A 27,553-nucleotide genomic window follows, 5' to 3' on the forward strand; every position below is an offset into this window, starting at 1 on the left:
GACATGAAGGTAAATTAGGTTATTCAGAGTATGAGTATGCTCTGAACTGAGCTCTACAGTTTGTTTCCTGCCGTAGAACTCACACAAGAGCAATGCCTCCTCTCTTCCAGATACCTTCTTCACTTTTCCCTAATTTAATTCTGTGCTTTAACTGAGAAATGGTGAGCAGGCAGCTCAGCACCACCCAGCCGCTCGCTCTCTCTCCCAAGGTGGGATGTAGGAAAGAATCAAAAAGTTAACACTCTGAGAACTCCTGAGTTGAGGCAAAGACAGTTCACTTTGTAAAGCAAAATCTGTGCATACAAGCAAAATAAATGAAGGAATTTATTTCCCACTCCTCATCAGCAGTTCTGTCACTCCCAGGATAGCAGGGCTCATCGTGTGTTTCTTGGGGAGACTAATGCCAGCTCTCCCACCATTCTCTCCTTCCTCTTGTCTCCTGCCAGCTCATTGCTGATCATGATGCCATACGGTACGGGCTGTCCCTCTGGCCAACCTGAGCGAGCAGTCCCAGTTCTGTCCCCTCACAGCTTCTCGTGCTCCCCAGCCCTCTCCTGGCAGGACAGCACAAGGAGCTGAGACATCCTCGGCTCTGTGCAGTGCTTCTCTGCAGCAACTATGCTCGCAGTGTGCTACTGCCACTATTTTAAGCAAAAATCCAAGGCACAGCATCACACAGGTCTCTACAAAGAAAATTAATGTTATCCCAGCCAAAACCATGACAGAGATGAAAATGAGAATGTTTTACAGCTCTACTGTGCAAGCATGAGCAGATTTCTAAGAAATATTTATTCATAGATTTTTACTAAGAAACATTGAACAACATGCTATCCTTCTGGCATGCTAGCTTCCCCTAGCAATCGTGATAGCATATGCTTACACATCTCTGAGTCAAATGCAGCAGAAACTGAGCATTTTGCTCTACAGTATCTAGTAGGTAGGTAATGTTCTACTGCTACAGCTATTAGAAATACATGAGAAAGAAAAAAAAAAAAGAAGAAGCAAGTATAATCTTTACATAAAAGTTAGCAGATAAAATCATCTTTAATCCAGGGTCTTTGCTGTTTTAGCCCTCCTTTGGTAACCTGCACAGACCAGATTACTCTAATTCCTTCCTATTACGTGGGACTCTCTATAGCCAAGGGGCAGATAAGATAGCAACCTGTAAATAAGATTCAGGATAGATACACTGTACCTGGGTTTTCAACACGTTTGCTGACAGTAAAGAGTCTTCACAACTGTTTCCCAAATGCTTGCATGGCACCACTTGCTTAAAAGACAGTGCTATGCATCATGGGAACAAACAGTACACGCAGCTTCAGCCAGGACAGTTGATTTTCTTCATAAAGTCTGGTATGATGCTATGTTTGGGGTCTAGGAGAAAAACAATGTTGATAACACACTGGTGTCTCTAGTTGCTGCTGGGTAGTGCTCTATGGAGCCAAGACTGTCCCAGTTTTTCAGCTTCTCATATTGTCCTGCCAGTGAGGGGGTGGGGAGCACAGGGAGCTGGAAGGGGCCAGAACCAGGACAGCTGACCAAAGCTCACCAAAGCAATATTCTATACCATATGACATGCAGGAAGTTTGAAAAGAGAGTAGATTGGGCTGCATGCTGCTGCTGCTCAGGAACTAGCTGAGCATCAGTCAGCAGCTGGTGAACAACTGCTTGTCCATATAATTATCATAACTATTAGGCAATAACTATTATCCTTTTTTCCTCTTACTTTTCTCTTAGTATTTTTTCTTTTTAATCTCAACCTACAAGTTCGACTTTTTTTTTTTAATATGCTTTGTTTTTGCTATTTATTCTGATTCTCCCCCCAATCCCACTGGGAAGGGGTAAGTGTGGGAATGGCTGTATGCTGCTGAGCCACCTGCTGGGTTAAACCGCAGCGCCTAAGATACACTATCTTACTCCCTCAAGCTAACTCTAATTGCAGACTCAAGGTGGCATCTCTAGATTTCTTTCTTGCCTGAGAATATAATCTGGGATAACTTTCATATGTGTAGATGAACCCGAACCCAAGGCTGGAGCAAAGAAGCAACAGTCTATCCACAAAGCTCCTATGACAGATAAACCAGTCACACTGGCAGCAAAGGGCACAGAAGTCTTTATGACCACAGCAAGAAATAGAACACTGGTAGCTAAAATATTGTCAAACAGCATATGTAAACAGCAAGGCTTTGAAATTTTAAGAAGGAAGGAAACTAAGTGGGAAATAAGGACCTTCAGTGAATTCTAGTCTCCAGATAAGTAGTTGCAAATCCCTGTACCTCTGTGTTTCCTGACCTCTCAGCATCACTCTGACATACTTTTCTTTTCCTCTGCAGAGGAACCAGTGGCAGAAAATGGTCACTGGGAAAGGACCAGAATGTGCATTCATGCTTCCAAAGTGGAAAATTAAAACTAAGTAGGGAGGAACTGCAGAAGCTGAGACAGTTAATGCTCAACTTCTTTTTTGAAGAAAAGTGTTTGGGGTGCAGGGCAGGAAGAAAGTTATATTGAATACAAAGTAAAAAAGTGAGGAGATGGGGGGAGATGCAGTGAACTGAAACAGAGCTGGGTTAGGAGCAGCTATTACTTCCCATCCTTATCTCTTAACTACTGTCACTCAGCTCCTTTCTAATACCTTTGCCACTAAACAGAACAAGTACTCTCCTGTTGGTACTCCAGTTAGAGACATCAATGCCATGAAGAAAACATCCTCTTGCCTGGTTATTCCTAAGCCTGAAAATCAAACCTGGAAGGAGATGAATTATTTAGGAATACGCAGTGTATTGAAAGCAAGGCAGAACTTGTCCCAGCACAGGATTCCCTCAGACTATTTATGTCGAGCCAAAAAAGTAGAAGTCTTTCACATAAGCCAAGGTCTTAGAAAGAAAGACGGTTTAGAACAACGGGACTTTATTCCCTGAACTCTGCAAAGGAACTCAACTAGTCATGTCTCAGATTTCAAGAATATAAGAATGAAAGAATATCAGAATTCCAACACTTCGATGTATTACTGTATGTTTTAATGGCATATTGGTATCTTTAGCTATATTTTAGGGATCAAAGTTCTGTTACAGACTGATACATCTTGTGTACATCTATACTTGCTAGCTTTTTCCTTTTTTTATTATTTTTTTTTTCTTTAACTCATCTTTAGATACTGAGATCTGTTATTTGGATCCATTCAGAAACAAAACTTCCCAGAACTGTAAAATGTACCTGGAAGTTCTGCAGCTAAAGAACAATCTCGATCACCAAGAGTTGTACAAGGACTTCAGTAATCATCCTTCCTTTCAAATGAAAGCCACAAACCCACTGAAGTTCTGCAGCTAGAATCTGCAAACAAACACATTTACAGGCTGACACCCCACCAGCTCTTGGGAACTGCTCCTGTCCTGGAAGGGAGAACAAGCTTAAGGCTGACACTTCAAGTTCACCCTTTCTGCAGCTGCCCATGGATACTCATCCCACACAATGAGCCACACAAGAAAAGCTAAGCAGCAGTGGGGAAGGAAGGGGAGGAGGGTTCACACACCACCTCAGGAAGCAGAGTGTTTGCCCACTGGCCTTGTTCCCTACAGTCACACTGACACGACATGGGGGCAGGAACCAGAGCAAGCAATGATAACCACAGCTGGCAGTAAGAACTGCACCTGAAAATCATGGCCTAAGAGCCAAAACTGCTTCCTGGCAGGCCTGCAAAGGGCACACACCAGATGAAAGTTCAAAGTTGCCGTTTCAAAATACCTTTAACCAGTGCTACTGCAAAAAAGCTGTCCTTGGCCTTGTCCACCTGAGTGTTCATTCCTATCCCCAGGTCACCTTCCCTCCCTTGCTTGCATAAAGAGGGGTGTGGGAAGGAGAACAAACAGCAACTTTTTTTTCCCCTGCCGGATTAGTTTCAACTCGAATCAGCTCCCTGATCTGATTCACTGTCTGGCCATGCAAATATTCATGCCAGTATAAGCAAAAACATTGCAGAGACAGAACAAAAGGCCAGAGGTAGCAGCAGAGCAGGACCAATTCTTTCAGAGATTTTATCAGCTTAAAAGTGTTTGCAAATCCAATCTTAAAGAGCACAAATGTTTGCACCCACTTAAAGGCTGACATTGAAAACCCTGTAGAAAAACTGGAAAAATGTGAAAGCGATGGCTTCGCCTGTGGACATACAAAATTAAGTGGAATAAGAAGTTGATATGACTTTTTGTATTGCTTTTTAACCATACTGTTCAGCAAAATTGGGAAATGTTAGCAAAATGGAAAGCTAAAGTAAATGAACATAAGTACACAGGTGCAATGAGAACTTTAAGAGTGACAGCATGAGCTAAAAATCTTTGGACTCTCCCAAAGAACAGTAATAAGGATCCTGCACAAAAGGAACTCCTCAGTCCCGGCTCACCAAATAACATCCTTTTAGTCATCCCTTGAACAAAAGGTGCTACTGAGCCACAGGGTAAGCATTTAGATTCTTACAGTATTAGCTACCCACATCATATGCATGTTCTGCCTTGACAGATGGCCTGTAATCTGGTCTCCCTTGAGGCTGAAAGCATCACATTAAGATTCCTAATTGGAGAAATACATTCATAAAATAATGACCTCAGACCTCAGAGAATCACGAGAAAGTCCCAAGGCAATCAGAGAGAGCAAAAAAAAAAGATATATTTTAAAAGAACTACATAGGGAAACACAAGATGATAGTAAAACAAAATTATACTTTAACATATTGACACCAAATGCACAATTTCTCAAGTTCGAGGGAGCATTTACAATTGCAGTCTGCTCACAGCCAGCTCTCACCCTTCTGCAGGAGGAGAAACTGAGTTGCCACTGGCAATTAAGGACAGTTGGCATTTCTCAAATTTCTATAGGAGAAGGGAAATAAAGGGCTAAGATGCTTACTTAGACAGATGGGGAAAGCATTTACAAGCTTCTGTTTTAGGATCTATTGATTCATAGGATGAACTCTGCAGAGATAGACCTGGGGGGTCATTGTGGACAACAGATTGGCCATGAGCCAGCAGTGTGCCCTTGTGGCCAAGAAGGCCAATGGGATCCTGGGATGCATTAAAAAGAGCATGGCCAGCAGGTCGAGGGAGGTGATCCTCCCCTTCTGTTCTGCCCTGGTGATGCCACATTTGCACTACTGTGTTGCTCTGGGCTTCCCAGTTCAAAAAAGACAGGGATCTCCTGGAAGGAGTGCAGCAGAAGGCCACAAAGATGATTAAAGGCCTGGAGCATCTCCATATGAGGAAAGGCTGAGAGACCTGGGGCTGTTCAACATCAGGAAAAGAAGACTGAGTGGGGTCTGATAAATGCTTATAAATATCGAAAGGGAGATTGGAGGCAAAAGGCTGAGGCCAGGCTCTTCTTGGTGGTGTGTACTGACAGGACAAGGAGCAGTGGCCTAAAACTTGAACATATGAAGTTCCATACAAGCACAAGGAAGAGCATCTTTTCACTAAGGGTGACAGAGCACTGGAACAGGTCACCCAGAGAGGTGGAGTCTTCTTCTCGTGAGACGTTCAAGACCTGTCTGGACTTCTACCTTTGCAATTTATTGTAGGGAACCTGCTCTAGCACGGGGTTGGACTTGATGATCTCTTGAGCTCCCTTCCAACACCTGCAATTCTGTGATATTGTTGATATTCTGTGATTCTGTGAATTTGAAGAATTCTCCTTTCATTATAGAAGTTTGGCAGAATTTTTATAACTTTGCAAGCTGCAGCCTAGTACTTTTTCTCATGACACCACTGGAACTTTTGTCACTTTTCACCTTCAAAAGGAGTGCATTAAGTCTTGCCCTGTACACCAATGGAAATTCCACCACTGAAATTTCCAGCATTCAGTTTTTAACATAAAAGGAGGGAACAACCAGAAGTAAGACGTTCTGAATCTACAGTCTTTTGTGCTAAGCTCTAGCTGGCTGCTCATGGTTTAATGGTTTTGTCTGAAAAATCCAGACATCTACTGTGGCCAGTAAAACTGGCCAATCTCGATTTATCTACTTATCGGACTTACAGCTGAACCTAACTAAAGGAGCTTACATCAGCTCAGTGTTAGAGCAGACAACCAACCAGTCATTTAAATCACACTTTTGGATACGCTAGCTGTATTGACAAGATAGCTATTGACTACAACAGCAACTTAGACATCCCAGGCTTGATTCATCTCTGCATACTTTTGAGGTGCCTCTGGGTAACCAGCCTGCTCTCCAGCTTTTGTTCCTGAAGACCACTGCTCTTTCAGCCACACCTGCCCTATCTAGTGATCCTATCCTCTGTTAATCTGACACATATCAAAAAGCTACAGACATTTTACTATTGTTTAAGTACACTGCACTGCTAGCACAAGTGCAGGCATCTACACTCAGGCATCTGAAATGGAATCCCTTCTATGATGTTATTAAAGATCTCTAAGATGAGAGAAAGGTGTAAATCAGTATGGACTAACAAAGACATAGAAAGAAGACAAATGCTTTCAGTAATACATTCATTTAGATATGTCTAACATGCACTGTATTTCAGAACTTTTTGCTATAATTTAGCATGGTTTAGATGTAACTCACACACAATTAAAAATATATGTAGAAGGAGGTGCAGTCATCCTGCCTGTACAAGATTTTCTTGCAAGCCTTATGAAGCCAATAATGTTATACAAAAGGTCAAGTTTTCCCCAGCAATTTAATTCCCCATCCCTTTCCCAATTACCACAAAATACAGCATTATTTATACAATGAATTGTATTCAACAACTTCCTTAAAACTACAGTGCCTCTGCCAGACCTCACGTACAAATTAAGAACAACTCCCACACTCCATACTACCTGAACTAATAGTTAATTTCAGGAAGTGGACTGAAGTCAATTTTTGGTTGCTTGTATCTGACTATACTCGTATCCATCAGTGCTCATTACTGAATACTTAATAGCTACTCAACATCCTACACTTTACTGATACCAACAGATAAAAACCATTTTTACTTACCATTTCTTACATGGATTTCTTCCACAGAAAAAGGCTAAGAATCATGTAACCAATTGGAGTACAGCTGCAACCACCCCCAAACCTACGCACACAAATGTGGTCATCTGATGGCAGAGAATCATTAATCATTACTCCAATTCTCAGATAAGAAATCTTTTCCTACTCTCAGTCATGTTTGAAAGTACATCCCAGGAAAAGTCTAATTGTGATAAGCGTTCTGACACGATCAGTATGGCAAGCTGAAAAATACTTACGGTTGACGTGATCGATATAGTAGACACCAATCTGAGGATCATATGCAGCTTCCCATCCCCATGGTAGTTCATCCCCAACACAATCAGCAAATGACAAGGGTTTTGTTAACCTACAAACAAAGAAACAAATCAAAGGTAAAGTTTCTCTTTCCTACACATTTGTTATTCATATTAATTCCTATTGTGACAAGCTAAAGACAGCATGGATACAGAAGAGGTATTCTCCCTCTATCTCCCCCTCAAAGTTTAGGATCTTGATTATTTGTCCCTATTTCATCCTTCTGAATTCACCAACTCCAAGAACATAATATAAATTATTCCAAACATTTCCTAGTTCAGGCACTCAAGTGAGAAATTCACTGCACCATCCTTCATATTTGACAGCTTAAAATTAAACAACAACCAATAGCTTTTAAAAAACATTAATAATCTACACTCCTATTTATCCTCCAAAGAACTGGACCCTTCAACCTTGAGTCTATGATGACACCACAAGATTTCAAGGTAATCTCTTCTAATGACTACAAAAAATACAGAAAATATAACTAAGATGCAGCTCTTGCCAATCCCTGTACTTGAACAAAATTGGAGAAGCACACAAAGTAGATATTTTATAAGCTACATTTAAAGGATATTTGGATTGATATTAATTTGGTACCTTTTTATAAAGATACATGATTAACATTATTCATTTTAATAACTTGCTTGCAAAAAGAAATAGTTTGGTAACAGTACTACACAGAGACTAAGATGACCAGGGGTGGTTTGTGGGACACATGAGGATCACTTCTTTTGTGGACTGAAGTACAATTTCTATCACAGAAGCTTTCACCTCATCTTGATTATCCTATACAAACAAAAAGCTAATTTATATATGCTTTTTAGTGTGTTTTTTTCCCCCTCTAATTAGTTCCTAACCAAAATAAACAAGTTATCAACATTTTTGTGAGGAACAGAAGTGAGAAGAACAGCACATTTTACTTTCTACAAAATGAAAGGGTTCTTTTGTGTAGAAAACACTATAGAGAAAATACCTTACAGGACTACTTCATTAAATTTGTAACATAGCTGAGAAAACAGAAATTGGAGCACAAACTTGATATTAAAATTGTTGTCCCAAAATGTATTATTATTACTATTATTGACAGATCTGACCTATCAATTCTTTAAGTTGGGCAACATATTGGGGTTGCAGAAATTACAAACAACCAAGCTCTAATGCTTTAAAATTTCAGCAGAGTGTGGGCAGATATTTGTTTTTGTTTTGCTTTGTTTTTTAACTGTGAGCATGAATCCACATTCATTTCTCTAAAGTTTAAAACATAATGCTATGAAAGTTACCAATACTTAATTTTGAGGTCCTGAACAAATCCACAACAAATCCCAGGACTCTCTCCTTCCTTCCTGAGACTTTCAGTAGCACAACGTTTTTGAGACAGATGCTGACATCACTGCTGGACAGCGACCTGCCCAAGGAGGAATCAGGCTGGTTTGGGCCCTCAAAACTGTCCCAGCATAAATATGTTCAGCGAATGGGCGAGATCAGTATGACATGAAGACAAGCAAAATACAAGACAGAATTTGAAAGCCAAGGGAGTTATGAGATATAATTGAAAATTCGCCCTGAGAGCAAGGACTGAAGGAATCTCACCTGTGTGAAGATCATTATCTGTGATAATAACATATGATAGACAAACTGCTATTACATTCATTAACTGTTACACAAGAAAAATGAGGTTTATTAAACTACAATAGAGGATTAAGTGCTGCATCTCAGGGCACTGATATTCCAAGGTACTATAAAATACTTTTCCAGTTGGTGGTTATCCATTTACATGCTCTTGAAAGAATACCGATACTCAAAAAAGGATGACCTAAAGTCCACGTTCAGCGTACCATGAAGCTGAATTAGTTATCAGAAGGTCGTTTCTTTATTTTTAAGTGTACGTTCATTGAGCTTAAGTATTCTCACTTATGGGCAATATTTTGCTTCTTAATTAATTTTTATAATTCCTTCCAAATGAAAATTAATTTATTAGCCTTACACTCAATTCTGTACTGCTGCAATGCAACACTTCCATTTCAGCTAACGGAGTGGAAAGCATCCCAAGGGCCAGGGAACAAGAAATGTGTGTGTATGTCACAAGTGGCTACTCCCAAGAAAGTCAGGAGAAAATCTCTAACTCCATTATCTAATTATGCCAATCACTTCACAGACGCTCTGGGAAACCTCAGTGGAAAAAAAAGACATACACACAGAGAAGCTATAGCACCACTTCGTATTTTTCAAAACACAAAGTTATCTCAGAGTTTAAACAGTAGATTCTGCAGTTACATGTATCATCATTAATGATTAATATTCTTACAGACATGAATGCAGTCTGTACACGCATCTAAAATTAATGAAGAGGCAGATGATGTTGTAAAATGGAAACATAACTACAGATTGACAGATTGTCAACACGGTATTGTTTCATCTGGATAACTTTATGCATTTTCTTGTTTGAGATAACTCCCTGAGACTACAAAAATATACAGAAGAAATGTTTCTTACTGAAGTCAGTGTCCACAAAAACTTAGAAATCTACTTTGTGTACTAGTGAATGCAGTCTTTCTGTTAGGATATGGACAACCCATGGTATTTCACACTTCTGTTCTCATCAGAGTGCATGCTCTTCAAAATGAGTGCATTACACACACGCACATGAAAATTTCAGCACATTATTCTGTGCAAGAGCACTGTGTTCTGCTGCATTCCTTCTCTGACTCCATTTCTCTTCAACATCTCTTAAGGATGAAGGCACTTAGAACAGAGAATATTAGCCATATTATGATTAGGATTCTATCGACAGGAAACTCCAGACTTTAATCTTTGCTCCCTTCTAAACTCAGCAGACTTCTGTAGCATATTTCAAGACCTGATTCTATAAATACACCGAAGAACAGCGCTAGTAGAACTTAAAATGTTTTGCTCAGACTGACTTAATGTGATTTATAATACATATGGATAGAGCACATGGGGAAGAGAGAAAAGTAACAGGAGGCTCATATTAGAAAACTGGGGGTGGTCAGGAGGAACATAAAAAGCAAACAACAAATCTGAGACTCTTCTTTTCCTCAACTAGAAAGGACAAAAATGCAGATGGAGGTTTCATAAAAACACCTGAGAACTATGACAAGGTTCATCTTATTGTCTTTTAAAAAGACTTCCAAGAACACCTTCTTTGTTGTGAAATGCTTCACCTACAGTTAAGTCCTGGAGTTTTAAATTCAATTATAACTAGGGTCAGTGCTCAACTTCTGTAGCAACTTCAACATGCATTTGAAAACTCTCCAAATCCCAATTAGCCCTTACCAAAATCGACCTTGTGTTCTTTGCCTTATAGCAATAATCTAGTAAGACATCTATCTGAAGTGTTATACAGATTAAATTTCATTCCCATTCATTCTTGTACATACAATGATATACAACGATTCAAATTCCGTGCTACACGCTTTCTCTTACAATGAAGGACTCTATTACTTCTTTAAAAAGTCACCCAACTGTTCTAAACAAACAAACCAACAAAAAAAAACGCCCATATCTTCCTTATTCTCTGGGAACCAAGTTGACAAAACTGAAGTTACATCTATTAGAACATAAATGAAGAAACCCCACGATGGAATGCCCACGTGCACACCTACCCACACCTGGCTCACTTAACCCCACACACACGCTCAGAGAAGGCTGTACAGTAACTTACCAGCTACACAGTACAACAGTGACACAGATTCTGGACACTTCCTCACAAATACTTTCCATTAGCACAGGGTCACAGAATAGGAACATACAATCAACATCAGCCAATTTCTTACTTATTTTGAAAAAGCATAATTGAAACTACTTCATTCTTATTTTCATTCAGTCGCTCAAATGTAATATCTGGTCACGCAAAGGAATGCAGAAACAGAATAAAAGTGTTTGAATTCTTTAATAGACCTCCAAATTTAGCGTACAAGTTGGATCTTAAAACCAATTCAACTTTTACCCCACTTTCTAATGCTTCAAGCATTGTGAATTTGGAAGATTCATAAATCCATCTTCTCATCCCATCCCAAATATTCAAAAATTCCCAAATCCCTGCCCAACATTCAGGCACCCAATATGGATTTCTCACATAAAACTCAGGGGTGCAGTTCATCTCATTAACTTTAAGAGTTAGTTATCTTACCCAAATTACTCCTTCACGTTCCCCTGTGAGTCTACTTCAGCACATCTGTTTAGATTCAAGATGAATCACACTCTGAAGGTTTCCCTCTTTTCCTACTGACTATATAGAGATTGTCTAAATACAAGCCTCCTGATCCAACACAAGGTAACTAAATGTAGGCTGTACAAACACTTGGTAGTAATGCCCAGGTAGGCAAGTGCATGCAGAACTGCAGATCTCTCTGCACTGCAGGGTAGGGCTAGAAAGGGAGCACTGCTTTGCTCAGTGGCTGAGGTCTGTAACCACTGGCAGCACAGTTACGCTACATTAGGAAGATGATTTTTTCTTCTACAAATCAGAGCCTGAAGCTGCAAAATAAAATAAAAAAATAATAATAATAAAAAAATCCCCAACATTCCCTAACTTAAAAAATTCCTAACTGGGCCGTTTACCTGTAGAAAGTGGCAGAGTTCACATGGTCATAAAACACCCTTTCCCTACATCCCTGGCTCGTTCAAGTCTATAACCATGGAAATCCCACATGCTGTTTCTCTCTCCAAAATCTCATTCATGATTCTGTTGACAGGATCTCAGTTTCTAAACACAGTGTTCTTAGCACAGTACTGCCTCTCATTCAGATAGCAGTCCAAGACACTATGTACAACCTTTGTATTGCTTAGGTACATTCTGTTTTAATAAGGGTGTTATTAAGATAAACTACTGCTTCATTATGTGTATTATTTTGAAAGAGTAACCCAGTAGGCAGCTGCATGACATGAGAATACATCAAAGAAGGACTTGAATAGTGGCAGCCTGTTTTATTGTAGCAGTTGGTCCTTAAATAACAGAAGCTCAGGAGTCTGTTTATTTGGCTCACAAAGTTTCTTTCCGCAACCATTTTTTCAGTGAACAAAGGCCCATATTTAAAGGACAGCAAACATGTGTGTTACCTTTTCAATACCAAAACACAATCACTAAGGAGTTAAAATTAAATACCACTCCACTCATCATGAAAGCTTTCAATAATAGCAGATGGTGCTGATTTATGCCTGTATCTAGCATAGCATGTGCCCTATCGGTCTGTTTTGTGCCACACACGCATGCACACGCACACTAGTGTAGGTAGACAGGCACACCTTGCCACACACCCAGCATTTACACGTAGCTGGCAGCAGTACCTTGGCAGCACTGTGCCTTCACTGCTCTGTAGCACCACAGGCATTCAAACCAAATGCAGAGTAGAAATTCACAGACGAGCTATGTACATTTTGCTGAAAAAAACTTATCCCATCAGCAGGTATTTCCTAGCTACATTTCACATTTGTCACTCATTTTCCAGATTTGAGATCACTTGTTCCTGGTAATAAGAAGATGAGTAAAGCAGCCAAATTTATGTACAAAGAATGGAAACCTGCACCGATTGGGAGAAGTTTCCAGTTTTCCAAAAATCATGTAAGTGTAGTACCATTTTTACTAGCATGCTGTTTCTATCTTATGATTCCTTTAAGGTCTCAAATACTTATGACAGACTGTAGACTCTAAATAAATATACTTCTTGGGTTTTAGAGTAATTGTTGGTAAAAGAAAATGTACAGACATGCAGTTCAGTGCTTACACTAAGAGATGTACGTAAGTCAGCTCACCGCCTTGCAGCAACACCGAATGGCTGGACAATATTTGGCATCTTCTGCTGGATCACACCTCTCACAGATGTTTTACAAGTTCAGACACTTGATTTCTAGTACCAAATGACATCTCCCATACTACAAACAAGCCCTGGGTTTTTGTAGATAGGATAAAACCACACGCAATGTTTTTTTATAACACTGAATAAACAGTTTCTTCTCCATAATTTAGTCAAAGTACTCGAGATCATTTTGAACCGATCCGATAAAAGAGCAGTGTGATGAACAGTGTCCTTCTTAGCTCTCGTTCAGAGAACCCCTCAGGCACACTTGCAGCGGTGCTGCCATACAATGTGGCCAGGGCCACCTGCTACCCCTGCTGGCTGCTCCCTCCCAGCAGCCTACCAGCAGACCTGCTCAGCTTCTTACACTGTGCCATGGCACACGGCCATCCACAGTATTCAGTAAAACCATTTGCAGCATTCAGTAAGGACTGTGAAGAAACAACAAGCTGATACCTCACCAGTGACTGGCTTTGGAGACAAGCACTAAGTGCAGCAGAAAACCATACTCCGTTCCTCGAATGTTTTCTGGGCAACTGTTCTTCCTGATTTGTTAAAAATATGTCACTGCCAGAAGGCTGAAAACAAGCCAAGTGACCTGCCTGCAACTCTACTGCAACAAGAAGACCTACATTCAATACAACTATGCATCACTTTTACTAAATGTCTGTAACAGCAAAAACAGAACTCTGAAAAAAACTCTTGACTGCTTCCAACAATTTTTCTACTCCAAACAGAATTGCTGTAAGACAACCCAGCCAATGTATGTAACAGAAAAGATGCACTGCACGTTGAGAGCAACAGGGTCTTTAAAACAAAGATCCCCTTACACCTGCAAAAAAATTAAACATGGAAAAACAGTAGCTGTCAAAGCCAAAACATGAGCTCGGTGTCAGCTCACTGTCCCTCCACAGGTGCTTCTGAAAAGGACACAACCTGAGTGGCAGAGACCCAGAGGGGAGGAATGCTCTGGGGAAGGAAGAGACCCACACCCACTGCTCACAGGACCAGGTCAAACTGCCACCAGGCGTGGCTTTTCATTTCCTCTTCCTTCTGATTAGGATAAACTGTTTGTGCCTTCCTCCTACCACCAGTGAAGGAAAAAAAAAATAATACACTGAACACAGCTGTATATTCTGCTACTCCATTTTAGCAGTAGAAAACACTGAAAGAAATCAAACGCTTAAGTGAAAAGGAGGACATGTAATCTTCTGCAGGAAAAACAAATCTCTTTGCTCATAATTTGTTTCTCTCTTCAGCAATGCCAAGTTCAATGTGAAGAAGATAGCTGCAAAGGTTATGGGGTGGAAGAGTGGAAATGGGCAATGCCATGTGCTCTTCCTTGCCACAGCAGTTGGTCCTGCACTGGCGTGTAAGCACTATAATATTAGACACCCGGAATGTCAGGAATGTCTGATAACCATACCCTCGCACAGGGATAATTCCACAGCCATAAACCGGCAGCACGACCTTTGAGCTTTTCCCCTGGAAAGCTCAAATGCAGTGACATTATGAAAAGGCTATTATGTGCAGTGCTGCTATAGGTTAGTTGTATATGTGCTCGGACACTGTTTATAGAGGGAACCCTTGTTGTCAATCAAAAGCTCTGTTAAGAAAATCAGCTATTACTTCTAATCGAAGGCCATAAACACCGTGATACGTTTCCAGTGAGCTTAAAAGTTCCCAATTCCATAACTGCTGCCTCCAAACCTGATTTGGAAACGTTTCCTTTATCTGTCTTCTCTCACTTTGCTTAACATTTCTTATATTTATTATCAAAATATTCCTCTGTAATAGTAAGACACACATTTAGAAATGCACGTTTGTAAAAAATAAACACAAATCAGTCAAGCATTGGTTTGTGAGATTTAAAGAAGGCACAAACTCTCCAAGAGTTTCTGTAGGTAAACACAAGCAACATCTGTCCAAAAAGCTTATAATTTAATTGAGATGTTCCATAAGAGAATGACAACAGGCTGAAATACTTATTATAAAGGATTAAAACATTGATTCTGCTCTTTTGGATGATGTGGCACTTGGATATGACAGGCTGCAAGTACCACAAGTTCGCTTTGTGGCAGCTGGTTAACTGCAAAAGGGTTAAATCTAGGACGACTGTAGCATGAAAATTTCATCTGGGAAACTCCAAGAAGGAACACAGTCAAAACCAGGAAAAAAAACGTAATGGTAATGTCAGCATTAAAAGATTTTTCCTATTCCAAGCCTTTCCCTCTCCTCCTTTCTCTAATTTCATATACACACTAGTCCAAGTGAACTCTATAGAAAAGAATGTTGAAAATGTTGCTCTGTGAACTCTCCTTTCCTCTCCCTGTGGAAAAATAACTGCATTGTAAGGGACCTTTGGATTTACAGGGAGGATATCATAAACACTCCTTGCCAGATTCTGCTTCCACACAAGTCAGCAGGACTGTTACCCATTCCAGTAGCAGGAAACTTAAATCTGTGATGAGCACTTTAGAGAAGTACCATCCATCAGAACATCTCAACCTCACAAACATCCGACTTCAGCACTGCGAAGCACTTGGGCCACGCACACCAATCATCCCACGAGCAGGGAAGAGTGAACTTGAGTTAACTGCCCAAGGTCACCGCAATGCAGATACAGACCCACCAACTGCACTCGCAGGGAGACTGCACCACGCTCTCATCATTATTCTCAATTCTGAGCTCTTGATGCCCACATTCCTGGCTTCTCACCCAATCACTTGTTTTGTGACAGTTTTTAATGTGTACTTCATGAAACCATTGTGTACTTCGTAGTACACTGCAGCTTCTGTTGCAAAAATACAGAAGCAGTCCCAGTTCAACTGGTACACAGACACTTGGCCAACACCTGGCACTGGTGAACTCTATTTCCAGATGAGTGGTAGTAGTCTGTAAAATGGACTAACAGCTATTCACCCAGAAAGGGCACAAACACACCACCGACTGATACAACTGCAAGCAGCACACTGCTATGAAAAAAAGAGAGGGGAATATATTTGCATCACAATACCAATAAAGAGACCATTAAAAGGTATGACAACTCTTGGTGCAAATGGTTCAGAAGGTTCCTTTCAATCATTTCAGCTATAGTTCCAAAGAAGGCAGCCTCTGGAAAAATCCTTACATCCCTGAGAGTGGAGTGATGGACACTGCAACAGCCCAAGAAGCACAGACACTACAGACAGACACAAATCATGAAGCCACACTAAACTGAAATAACAACTGAGGGCAAATGTAGTGGCTTCACACAAATCCACTGCCAAACCTAAAAAGCTACAGTGCTTAGGTGCCAAAGAACTCTGAAATCACAACTGCATGAAGGATTCAGACACAGGCTCTGGCCTCCGCTTAATCTCGCTCTCCAATTGGTTTAATATGTAGAACTCTTGTTCTTAAAGCATTTTGTGACACTGAATTGCCTTTCTTTGTATAAGACATGCCAAAAATAATCCTGCATGAAAAAAACAGAGTTCCTTCAGCGTCTCTACTGTTTTTACATTCTTTATTCACAATATTAATTGAATACAAGTTTAAGATGAAATTTCTTCCTTCTGGCAATAAGGTTGGAGGAATGGGAAATACACAGCAATTATGTAACAGGAAATGTCCAAGTGCTCTCCTGTGACTTCCCTTCCCACACACCCAGTCCTGCCTTCGAAAAAGGAAAAAAAATGAAAGAAAAAAAAATCCACAACACCAAACACTAAACCAAAACCAAGAATGAACACAGCAAGCTCTCTAGTAGTCAGCAGCAGGAATACTTAATTTATTTCAGCAAGGATCTCTATTTAAACAAGAAATAAAACAGCTTTTATCCCCTGTGCCAAACTGATGACATCTTCCATGTCAGATTCACTACACAGTTCCTAGTAAGGTAAAATTAAAACAAACAAACAGCCTTTAACAAGCATTTTCTCTCTCCCAGGATACAATCCGTTATCACACATCTCTCTTTACTGAATGTGTTTGGCACAAACAGTTGTTCAAAGCAGTGGAAAAACTTCCAAAGCAGTAGTTTCAGTGATTGCTTAGGAATTCTAAGAGACACCCTACAAGGGAACCTGGGTCTGTCAGAAGAGCCAATGCTCTGCTTATCAGACCAGAATAGGGCTTTCCACCTTTCTGAAATGCTCCCTTCTGGTCATTAGCAGTTGGCATCATTAGTTTAAAAAGATAATTCTAGTTCAAGAACTGTACTTCAGAGAACATGATACATATTAAAACCTATTCCCTGGCTATGATCCCTAAATAGTACAGGATAAATTACCAGCATTTCCTCTAAGTAGTGTACAAACATCAAAACAGTATTCACAATACTGCCATAAAGAGACAAAAATAACATTTTACCAGTCCTAACTTTCAAGGTGAAAGTGTATGTGAGAAAGGGAAACGAGAACACCAAAATGAGGTTATTTTGTACATTTTTAAATTTAATTACTTAAGGTAACACTTGGAAACTCCAAGTAAAAAAAGAACGAGGTTATGCACAGAAAGCAGTTAAGAGATTCTGTATTACAGAATCACTTTTAATTGGAGCAAGAGACATTAAGTATTTCTGCCAGTTCCACTGAAGTTGCTCAGCGCTGTGTGGTTGGTTCTTTGAATCAGCCCAACATTTGGCAGAAGTCAGAAAGCCAAACAGTTATTAGGATAAGGAAGCCAGCATTTCAGATGCGTGTACTCTGCTATTGGAACTTCTGAACTCACTCGTAGTGGCACATGCGAAAGGACAAATTAAACTTGCTACTCCTTCCCTTCCTGAGGCTGTTGGGATTGGAAATGAGAAATCCAAAGACAGAAACCGTGTCATATTCTGTCTTAAGTTTAAAGGAATTTACAAAGAAGCTGCTGACCTTTATATTAATCACCCAAAATTTACAAATGTAATAAATGATTGAATAAAGCTACTAAACCAGTAGCACAGCTGAACAGCGTGGTACAACCCTCGTCCTTTACCATCATAAAGGAACACAAAACAGAAATCTTAAAGGTTAATTTGCAATGGTGAAAGAGAGAAGAATGTGCCCCCTGGGATGAGGAAAAGGAAAAAAAAAAATACTCTGGCCTCGTGCACATACTTCCAACTGGACCTCTGTTAGAAAGGACTCTTAAATCTGCCTCACTGCAGTCATGACAGGGAAACTGCAGTCCCGTAAGCAAAGGTATCTTTGAAGTCTCTTTAATGTATTCTTACTTGATCAACATCTAGTTATTCAATATTTTATAATGAGCCATTAGTTGTTTTTTTCTTTTTTCTCTTGGACATTTTTTTTTCTTCTGCGAATCACACAAAGGATTTCTTAAAAAACACAAACATATTGCTTTAAATTGGCATTTCTCAGGCTTGTATTAATCAAATTTGGAGCCAGTAGTACGGTCAGTCTTGAACTTCAGTAAAAAATTAAGACTATCCTAGTCAAAAGTTACAGGAAAATTCAGCAGGACATCGCTGCTACAAAGCTCACAGCAATAGGCACCACTGACAGTACTCATAGCTAGTCACCCCTTTTTGACACAGCACCACAGCACCAGTCCTCTGTCTGCCCCAGCCTCGTACCAGCAGCCTGCAAGTCCAGGCCTGCCTTCTGAGCTAGCAGTCCATGGGCTGCATTCTACCTGGAAGCCACTAAGAATTACTACAGGGACCTGTCCTGTTCAACATCTGCATCAATGATATAGAGGATGCATCAGCACAATCCCTTCAGACTTGCAGATGAATCCAAACCAAGGGGAACAACCAACACTGCCAAGGATACGACCACCACTGAAAAGGAATGGGCCAACAGGAACCTTAAGAAATTAGGCAGGGATAAACACCCAAGTCCTGAACGTGGGGAGGAAAAGCCCCTTGCAACAATACAGTCTGGGAATGCTCAGCCTGGGAGCAGCCCTGGGGTCCTGGTGGGCAGCGAGCTGAATGTGAGCCAGCAGCCTGCCCGAGCAGCAAAGGCTCACAGCCTCCTGCAGATTAAGGCAAGTGGTTTCCCCCCTCTCTTACTTGACACTTTTAGACACTATCTTAAAAAGTACATTGAGTTTTGGTCCTGCAGTGCACCTGTGCTGATATCCTGGTGACCCCAGAGCAAGACAGAACAAAGAAATACACCAGGATTGGAGAGATTGTATTATTCATTTTCATGCCATCCTAGCTGCCAGGCCAATTCACTACTGCTACAAATGCCAGCACAAGAGAAGGGGTGAAATCATCACCCACCACAGTCCCAATTGAGGTTGTCCCATGGCTTGTTCAGAGCAGAGCATCCAGCAGACACTGAATTCTGGTCCTTTGTGGGGACTGCCTGCGGCACCGTAACATACATGAGTGCTACTACTACTACTTCATAAGAGTGAGCTATTAAAAAAAGTAAGACTAAGCATGTAAAATCAGAGAGGTGCTTAATGACAGCGTGCAGTTTTTTATGTGGTGAAGATGAGAAGATTGCTTTTGGCAGGCTGAGAAATTTTTGGACTAACAATGAACTTCCACTAGTTGCAAAGTCCTGTTAGTGTAAAAGTGAAGATGTGATTGAGAATGGCATTTAATTTCAAATGTATTATGAAATGGAACTGCTCGGGCAATTAGGAAAATGCCTAATTACTACACATCCTTGATCTACTGATTACTAGAATTTCAAAGCGAAGCCAGGTAAATCACTGAAAAGCCCAAACCCACAAAGGATAAGCAGCTTCCCAGAGCAAGCCAAGGAAAAGCCCCACACACCATATCCTGCTCCACAGATGGCAAGGGCAGCCTTGCCATGTCCTTCACCAAAGACAGAACCAAGCTGTGGGTGTGACTACGCTCACCTGACTTCCACTGGGTTTGCCAAAACCAAACCTCAAGATTATGTCTTTCTGCAAGAAACTTGACTTCTACCATTTTCATTTTATTTTTATTAAGTCAAAACTAGTTTCTTAATGAGGAACTACTCTAGAGAAGGAGAGATTGAAAACATCGCTAATGACATCAAAAGCTACAGTGCTCTCTCAAATACGGAGCAGTGACACTTCCATAGAAAAACAGCATCTAAGCATAGAGAGTTGATTAAACAGTCATCTCCCACCCCGTATCTATCTTCTGTTCCGGCAGAGGCAAGTTGCCATATAAGCAGAGTTACAATAAATTCAGCTGACTGGGAAGCTGCAATTTCACAGACTTCTGGTATTTCTCACACACCGTATTTTTAAATGATTACTTCATAAAAATCACTTAAGTATTTTGCTAAATGTAAAGTTTTTACACAGTGTGAGTAATGAAAAACCTCAACATTAGCTCACCCAGTGGAAACGCGCAGTCACCCCGAGCCAGGATAAGCGTTACATCTCCATTCACCATTTATTATTCTGTTAAACTGAATAGAGAAGATTGCTCTTAAGAGATAGCCCAGATACAAATCTCCACTATCCAATTACTTGTGTCATCTCTTTAAACTTTCCAATGAAAGTCTTGTATGATCTCTCATAAATCAATCTACATCAGTTGCTTTTGTGAAAAATCTTTAACATAAATATTAATACTCAGAGATAGTATTTTTCCTCCAATTCCACATAACATCCTCAGGTTCCTTTGGGAAATTACCTCATGTATCATTCAAGCTTTTAAAACAAAATATATCTGCTGGGAGGCTAGACTTCTGACTCTCCTCCTGCATCGGTCATTTCTACAAGTATTGGGAAGCTGAAGAGGAGTCAAACTTCTAACCAGCTGAAAATGCCATTAGGTGCCTGTGTGCATTTCAACACCCTACAGTGTATTAAGTAAAGCAATTAAAACAAATACAAGGAATATTAACAAAGAGAGATGTGTACAAGCACGGACTTTGACCTGACAAGGACAGATTTCCAAACGCACGACACTAAATGCAATTCTTTTTTAGCTTATCTGCAAGCACCGAGCATGGCTAAAGCTGTGCTTTAGAAAGCATGTGAAAAGGTTAGGGAAGAAAAAGAGGATCGCAATTATTCACAGGCCAGCATAAAAAAAATCTGCTTTCTGCATTTCAGACTCTGGGGACTCCATAGTAAGTTTAAGAGAAGCTGGAATTTCCTGATCTGGCAGATATAACTTAGGGTGGGGGAAGGATAATTCTCAAAAGAGCTTTCAAATGTGGGCTTGGAATTCTGCCGGACAGAACAATGATTGATTTAGATCAGCCATAAAATAAGAGATTTGATCTTCTGTCATGTCTTTGAAATGGTAGGAGTTAGAGGAATCATCAGTGCTGCGTGCTTGTTTAATGAAAAATCCATTCTTATGCATTTTGTTCTAACTGTTTCAATGCACTAGGTGACCATCATTTTATGTTTTCAGTTGTCAGTATACTTAGCATTTCTTTTTGTGCCACACTATAAAGAACCAAACTTTTACAGGAAAAAACAGTAAGGAGGAAGATAGGCTTCTGCAACAGAATAATGCACTTAGATTGTTTCCTAAAGGCAACCTGCACAGCTCTTCCCTTACTTCCAGTACATGTTAATTTTATCCTTTCCCAATCCAATTCCTGTGTTCCGTTATTTTTTACACTGGTCGAATACTGGGAAAAAATCTGCTCTTTATGAAACTCTGGGTGAAAGGGTCTAAGCTCCATCTTTATTGCTGACATTGCTGCTTTGTGCCAAAGACAGAAAAGACATTACATCTTGCACACCACATTTTTTCTCCTCCACTTTCCTACTCTCCCTGCATTAAAATCACTGCAGTTCTGTCACTTTACCACAGATAGATAGCAACAAGGTTTATTATTTGGTTTACTCTACATATAGCAACATCACTTTAAAGACCTAGTGACAGTACTGCTCATTTCTTAAAATTAGGGTATTTTAACCATTACCAGCATTTTTGAATCAGCGCAAACAAGACTTCCATCCAGAAGTGATTTCAGCTTTTAAAAGCCTTCACAAAACACGTCTGGCTTTCAGCAGTGACACCTGACTTCATTTGACCAGAATCTGCAGAAGAAAAGCATGCCCTCGCACATCAGGCAGGATTTGCAAAGGATCAGAGTTTGGTTTCTTGATTTCCAAGCCTGGATTGTTTTCCTGTTGTCCTCTGAAACCAGCCACTGGGAGATATGTAAGGAAGCAGCAGTGCTTGGTGACCCTCACTGGCAGCTGAGGAATTAATCCGGTTGATGGAGCAGGGCAATATACCATGCCAGCTGAAGAAAGCAGGCCAGAGCACTTTTTGATCCTTTCACTTGTCTTCAGGGAGACATCATCTTTTCCCATTGCCAACCTGACTAGGAAGTATTAATTAACACCCAAAGAACTTCACAGCACTGCCATGCACTGTGCATAGGCTATAACCGAAGTCCTTTATGGGTGGCCTGGTAGTAGCAAAGGGGTTCTGAAGCCTGGTAATTGCTGCAGCAGTAAGGACACAGGCAAAATGATCCATTTGGGGAGATGCTCCTGGGAAAGTCACTTTAGGCAGAAAGATGGCCAAGTCTCCTTGTCAGCAGGGATGGTCTAGAGCACAGAGATCATGGCTTGCAGTTGCCACATATAGAATTGAGACAGAGAAGGGTCAGAGAAATCCCTCTACTGAAGCAGGGGGTATATCTGCAGCATGCCATAAGAGACCAGACTCCCTACTAAGACAATACAAGGACTGAAACACCTCAACACTGACCTTCATGTACTTGTTTCCTTCTGCCTTGCTTCCTCCAGCTGCTATAATGCCTCAGAAAGAGAAAACAGATGGGGAAAAAGCTATTTCTAAGGCCAAAGGTGTCTAAAACACAGCTAGAACGGCCTAAACTCACTTTTAAGGGATCTGCAGAAGGAAGAAGGCCTGGCTAGTCCTACGTGCACGGCCCAAAGAGCAAACCAAACAAGGGCTGCACAGAGCAAATCACGCTCCTCCTGCCAGCTGCTAGCAAGCTAAGGTGTGCTGCTAAGCTGCCAACAAGCTCAGATGTATGGAGGACTTGAGCACACGAGCAACAACGTACTCTGCTGCTGCCATCGCCCTCATCTCCCCTTTACTTATCCCACACTGCTCCTTTAGACAGAGTGATGTATCTGAGTGGATTTCCATCACACTCCTATCTGCTTATTCACTTGAGCTATGTTCTGAACAACAACAAAAAAAAGACATCATACACAAGAAACAGAGGGCACACAGGGCACAGCAACTGTAGCTGGAAATGGCTGTTGATAAAAATCTGAGAGGAATTTATGGAGATTACGAACTGTCTTTGGTTAAATATTTCTAGTGATAGGCACACCTCAATGATATCTAGAGGACAACAATTACACTTCATGGGAGTTTTTACAGTATTGTTTCTTTTTATTCCTTTGTTTGTTTTTCCCCTTCAGGAAAAAAATAAGAATAAAAATCTGAACGTTCCAATTTCAGAAGTGAAACCTGTCTTTCCATTTCTCTTTTGCCTTGGATCGCAGCAGCTATGGAATCAGGCCTGGCCTCGCTACCTGCACCAGCTCGTGCATCCCAGAGCTGGCTTTCCAACAGCACCACATCATTTTCCATCAGGACAGGGACTGCAATCTGATTCCTTCACATTCCAGACTGGTGCCCTGACTAACAAGTAATAAAACCTTCCCAGCCTTTCCTACTCCCAAAAGGACTCCCTCACAAAACCTGCTGTCAAAAAGGAGAGCTCTAACATTCTAAACAGACTTATCAACACTTCAGGTTCTTGGAGGAAAAAAAAAAAAAGCTGCTTATTCAAAATGTTTCAACCAACTTCAACTGTCACTCCGTCTGATGACATTCATTTTGTCTCTTTTCTTCTGCCTGTCTTTTCAGTGACAGTCCAACCAAACATCCACCCCTGAAAAACATGCAGCACATTACTGCCGTGCTGATATTTTAATAAAGTATTAAAATGGTATTGCTTTTGTACACCGCTCTTATGGATGTCACTTGGAGCTTCCCCTGTGACAAATGCATCTTTTGTAAATTAAACAGTTTCTAGTTGATCGGCTTCTAGTAGTAAAATAATCATCTATTACATAGTTTATGTCTTCAGGTGGAAGAATAATGCAAAGCAATCAGCATCTTCATCATTTTTGAAAGAAGCATCTCTGGATACGTTAGCTTGAAATCATTTTTTTTAATTGAAATTGAAAAGAATTATTACTCTTCCTAGACTTGTAGGAATAGGTGGAAAAAAAACATGCAGCAGAAGAAAGATAAGAAAATGCTAGGATCATCAAGAACCCCACATAGTTTAAAGGCAACTTCAAGATAGCCCCCAATCAAACCAAATATGCAGCCAGCAGGGCAATTCTTCCAAGCATTCATCTACAGGTAGTAATTTAAAAAACAATCACAAAGCTGAATAAAAGCTGTTATGATCTGTGAAGTACAGCAAGGTGCCATTCAGAAGAGTTGTTTTCAATCATCCCTAGCTCAGAAAGTGCTTTCTTGAGCAAACTTTAACATGCCATCCCTTCCAAAGTGACATTTGAAGGAACAGACAGAAATGGCACCTAGATGCTTTTATTACGTACTGTAGGACTGACGTCAAGATTATGTTGCAGATAACGCAGCCCTCATACAAGTATCTTTAACAAACCAGTCACTAGATGTAACATACATTTTCCCCATTCAATTCTAAAATTCAAATTACATGCTATCTGTTGAGCATCAGACCTACTTCAGTATTATGCAGCACGTAGTCTTCAAAATGAGAAGGACATCCAACTTCTGTACTTTTGCTCATAGGATTGACAGGCAGAGTAAAACAGAACTTCACATTACTTTGTGGGTACTACTGCAGTGACAGAGCAAATGTCACGATACAGTAGCACATCCCTGGCAGCTTTCCACTGCCCTCGTTAATTCCCATTCCAGTATGGCACATTTTTGTGCCCTTCTGCTGTATCTCCTCATCAACATTTAATTCTTCCATTAAAGGTACGGTTGTTGGGGAATGATGACTTCATGTGAGGTACAGTATTAAGTCCTTTCTTTGAACTTCAATAGATGAGAACATGTTACTTCTCCAAACCCAGGATTTCTTTCCAGTTAGTAGTTAACAAGTAGTTAACTAGATGATCTACCCCAATAACACCACATTTCCCACATACGTCAAGTCAATAGTATAGGAAAGGTGGGTTTTGAAACTCTGAAATATTTTCTTTTAGCTTCCCTAGAAAACAAAAACATACAGGAAATAACAGCTAGAGGTTCTGAATATTTTTATTTTTAAGAAGAAACAAACAAACAAACCCTCAACTCTTCTACATTTGCCCTCAGAATTTATTTTTCTTGCCAAAATCCTGCCTGGAAAAACAAAGTTTTAATGGCTTTCATGTATTCAGAGGAAACGGGCCAGCCAGGTCCTGAATGCAAACCAGTGACCTGCAGTGGCACAGAACTCCAGGGCTCGTTTTACATCATTGTAAGCATTTTGAGCAAGTGAGGCAGAACAAGACTAGCAAGCAGGAACGTAAACAAGAACCAAAAAACCTAATCCGTGTCACCATAATAATTTGCTTTGAGCGACTCACCTTCTGGACTGTCATCTCATTAACACAACAGTCTAATTACAAACAATCCCTTAATGAACTTCAAACTTCAGATCAGTAAAGTCTTCTGAAAGAGGAGATATAAAAATAGAGCACGGGGATTCTAACTACGAGGAAATGCAAACAAACAACAAGAGAACATCTGTAGCTCAGAAACTTGATGAAAACATGTTTAACACCCAAGTTCCTGCACATTAAGCCTTACATACTGCAGCATCAGAGCACTGACTGCAAGAGCCTGACTGGAAGGCATACAGTGTTTGTGTGTTTTGCTGCATCCCATGATTTCTCTGGTCATTTGAACACTATTTCAGGAATGTCCTGCAGAGGTCTCAAATGATTGTTCACACCCATAGCATTCTATGAGTTACCAGAATGATTGTAAACATATTAACGGTTCATTTCAAACATTGCAACATCCAACCTGATGGAAAACGGTCTTTCCCTCTTGTCAGACTGCTGTCTATAATTGCATACTCTTATGAACAATCATTTACCACTTGATGTTTCAGAAAAATGTACGTTCAATAAGTAAATCCTTCCACTGCTGACAATCCTGCCTGATGCTGGAACCCACAAGAACACCACCTTGGCCTGCCCCCTGTGCACAGAACAAAGCTGACAACTGCTACGTTAAATAGGAAAAACTTTGGCCAAACTTCTACAGTATAGGAACACCGGTATTGCAACACAGCAGAAACCAGTGCTTCTCTAAAGATCTCCGTTCCAACTCCGTGTACAAAAAGGAAAGTGATGATTTATTTTATTTCTTACTTCAAAGGAATGAAATTCAAGTCAGACCTTCAGAGGTTGCAGCATCTGAGCAGTACTCTGTTTTTTCTCTTTCTCTCCAACCCTGTGGACATTCCAATTCCAGTTGTGGCAGTTTATCAGCGTGCACCCTGGAATGCAGTACTGACTAGCTGCGTGCCTTAAACTTGCATCACAGCTTATTTTGCAAATCTCTCTTTGAGAGAAGGCCACAGCGCTCCAAACTACAACCTCTCTTCACTGTGCAGTTGTACCCAAACTAAAAGAAGAAAAACAAAAAGGAGAGCGCAAGTCTTTGCCCTTTCTACTACAAGTCTCAAACAGCAACATAAGAACACATTAAAGTCAGATCCTGCAAACAATAACACTGCCCATAACTGAGAATATAAAATCAACCAAAATCGATCAATACAGAAAAACATAAATGCATGCGTACATTCCACACTTCAGTGCTGCGCCAAGGAAGCATGTATATGTAACGACACCTGAAACTGAACATTCATAGTGTAATTCAAGGCAGCCAGAATGTTTTAAAACTGAAATCAAATCCCAGTGGACATCACACATCTAACAAGAAAAGTAGGTGCACACCTGTGTGATGGACTACCTATAGGAATGTCATTTAATTCACACAAAGAAAAACTGGTTCTCCATGCATCTGCAATGGAAATGCAGATGATAAAGGTCAAAGAGGCTTTACAAGCAATAGTAATTCCAGACAGCTTCAGAGATGCAACATCCATTAGATTCCATTACATGTCCCACTTTTCTCCACTCTTCTTTCAATCATACAACCCCTTCTCCATTAACAAGTGCTCCTCCACAGCATGATCAAAATAAAACCACTGCCACGTAGTTGTAGGACAGAGGACACCAGTGCTCTGGTCAAATTCTGCTCCCTGACAAGATGTGACCAAGACACAGGCTGCCACATGGCTGAAAGGCAGGATGCACTCACTGTGCCTACTAACTGCTGTGTGGCTCCATGCACTGGTGCACCATCTGCAGAAGATCAAAAGTCCATCTGCCATATGATTAGAGATAGCTGAGCCCTGTCAAACGTTCTCAGGCTAACGGAGGCAAGCTTTTCAGAGCAAAGGGCGTGACATGCAATCAGCAATAAATAATTCTTCACCAGCTATAGCTGCAGGCCATTCAATAAGCTCAC

The 27,553-nt window shown here is 40.5% G+C and overlaps 1 protein-coding gene across 2 annotated transcripts in view; it reads right to left on the bottom strand.

Moving 5' to 3' along the window:
- The window catches only part of WWC2 (WW and C2 domain containing 2), an 84,623-nt gene that overhangs the window by 50,633 nt on the left and 6,437 nt on the right, over positions 1–27,553 (bottom strand). For both annotated transcript variants that reach the window (XM_065736535.1, XM_065736536.1), the window contains exon 2: positions 7,234–7,343. In XM_065736535.1, the coding sequence (XP_065592607.1) occupies positions 7,234–7,343 (110 nt within the window). The remainder of the gene's footprint in view (positions 1–7,233; positions 7,344–27,553) is intronic.

This window comes from Cyrtonyx montezumae, unplaced genomic scaffold (assembly GCF_038088225.1).
Source record: "Cyrtonyx montezumae isolate F1298 unplaced genomic scaffold, pur_monq_1.0 scaffold_2, whole genome shotgun sequence".
NCBI lineage: Eukaryota > Metazoa > Chordata > Aves > Galliformes > Odontophoridae > Cyrtonyx > Cyrtonyx montezumae.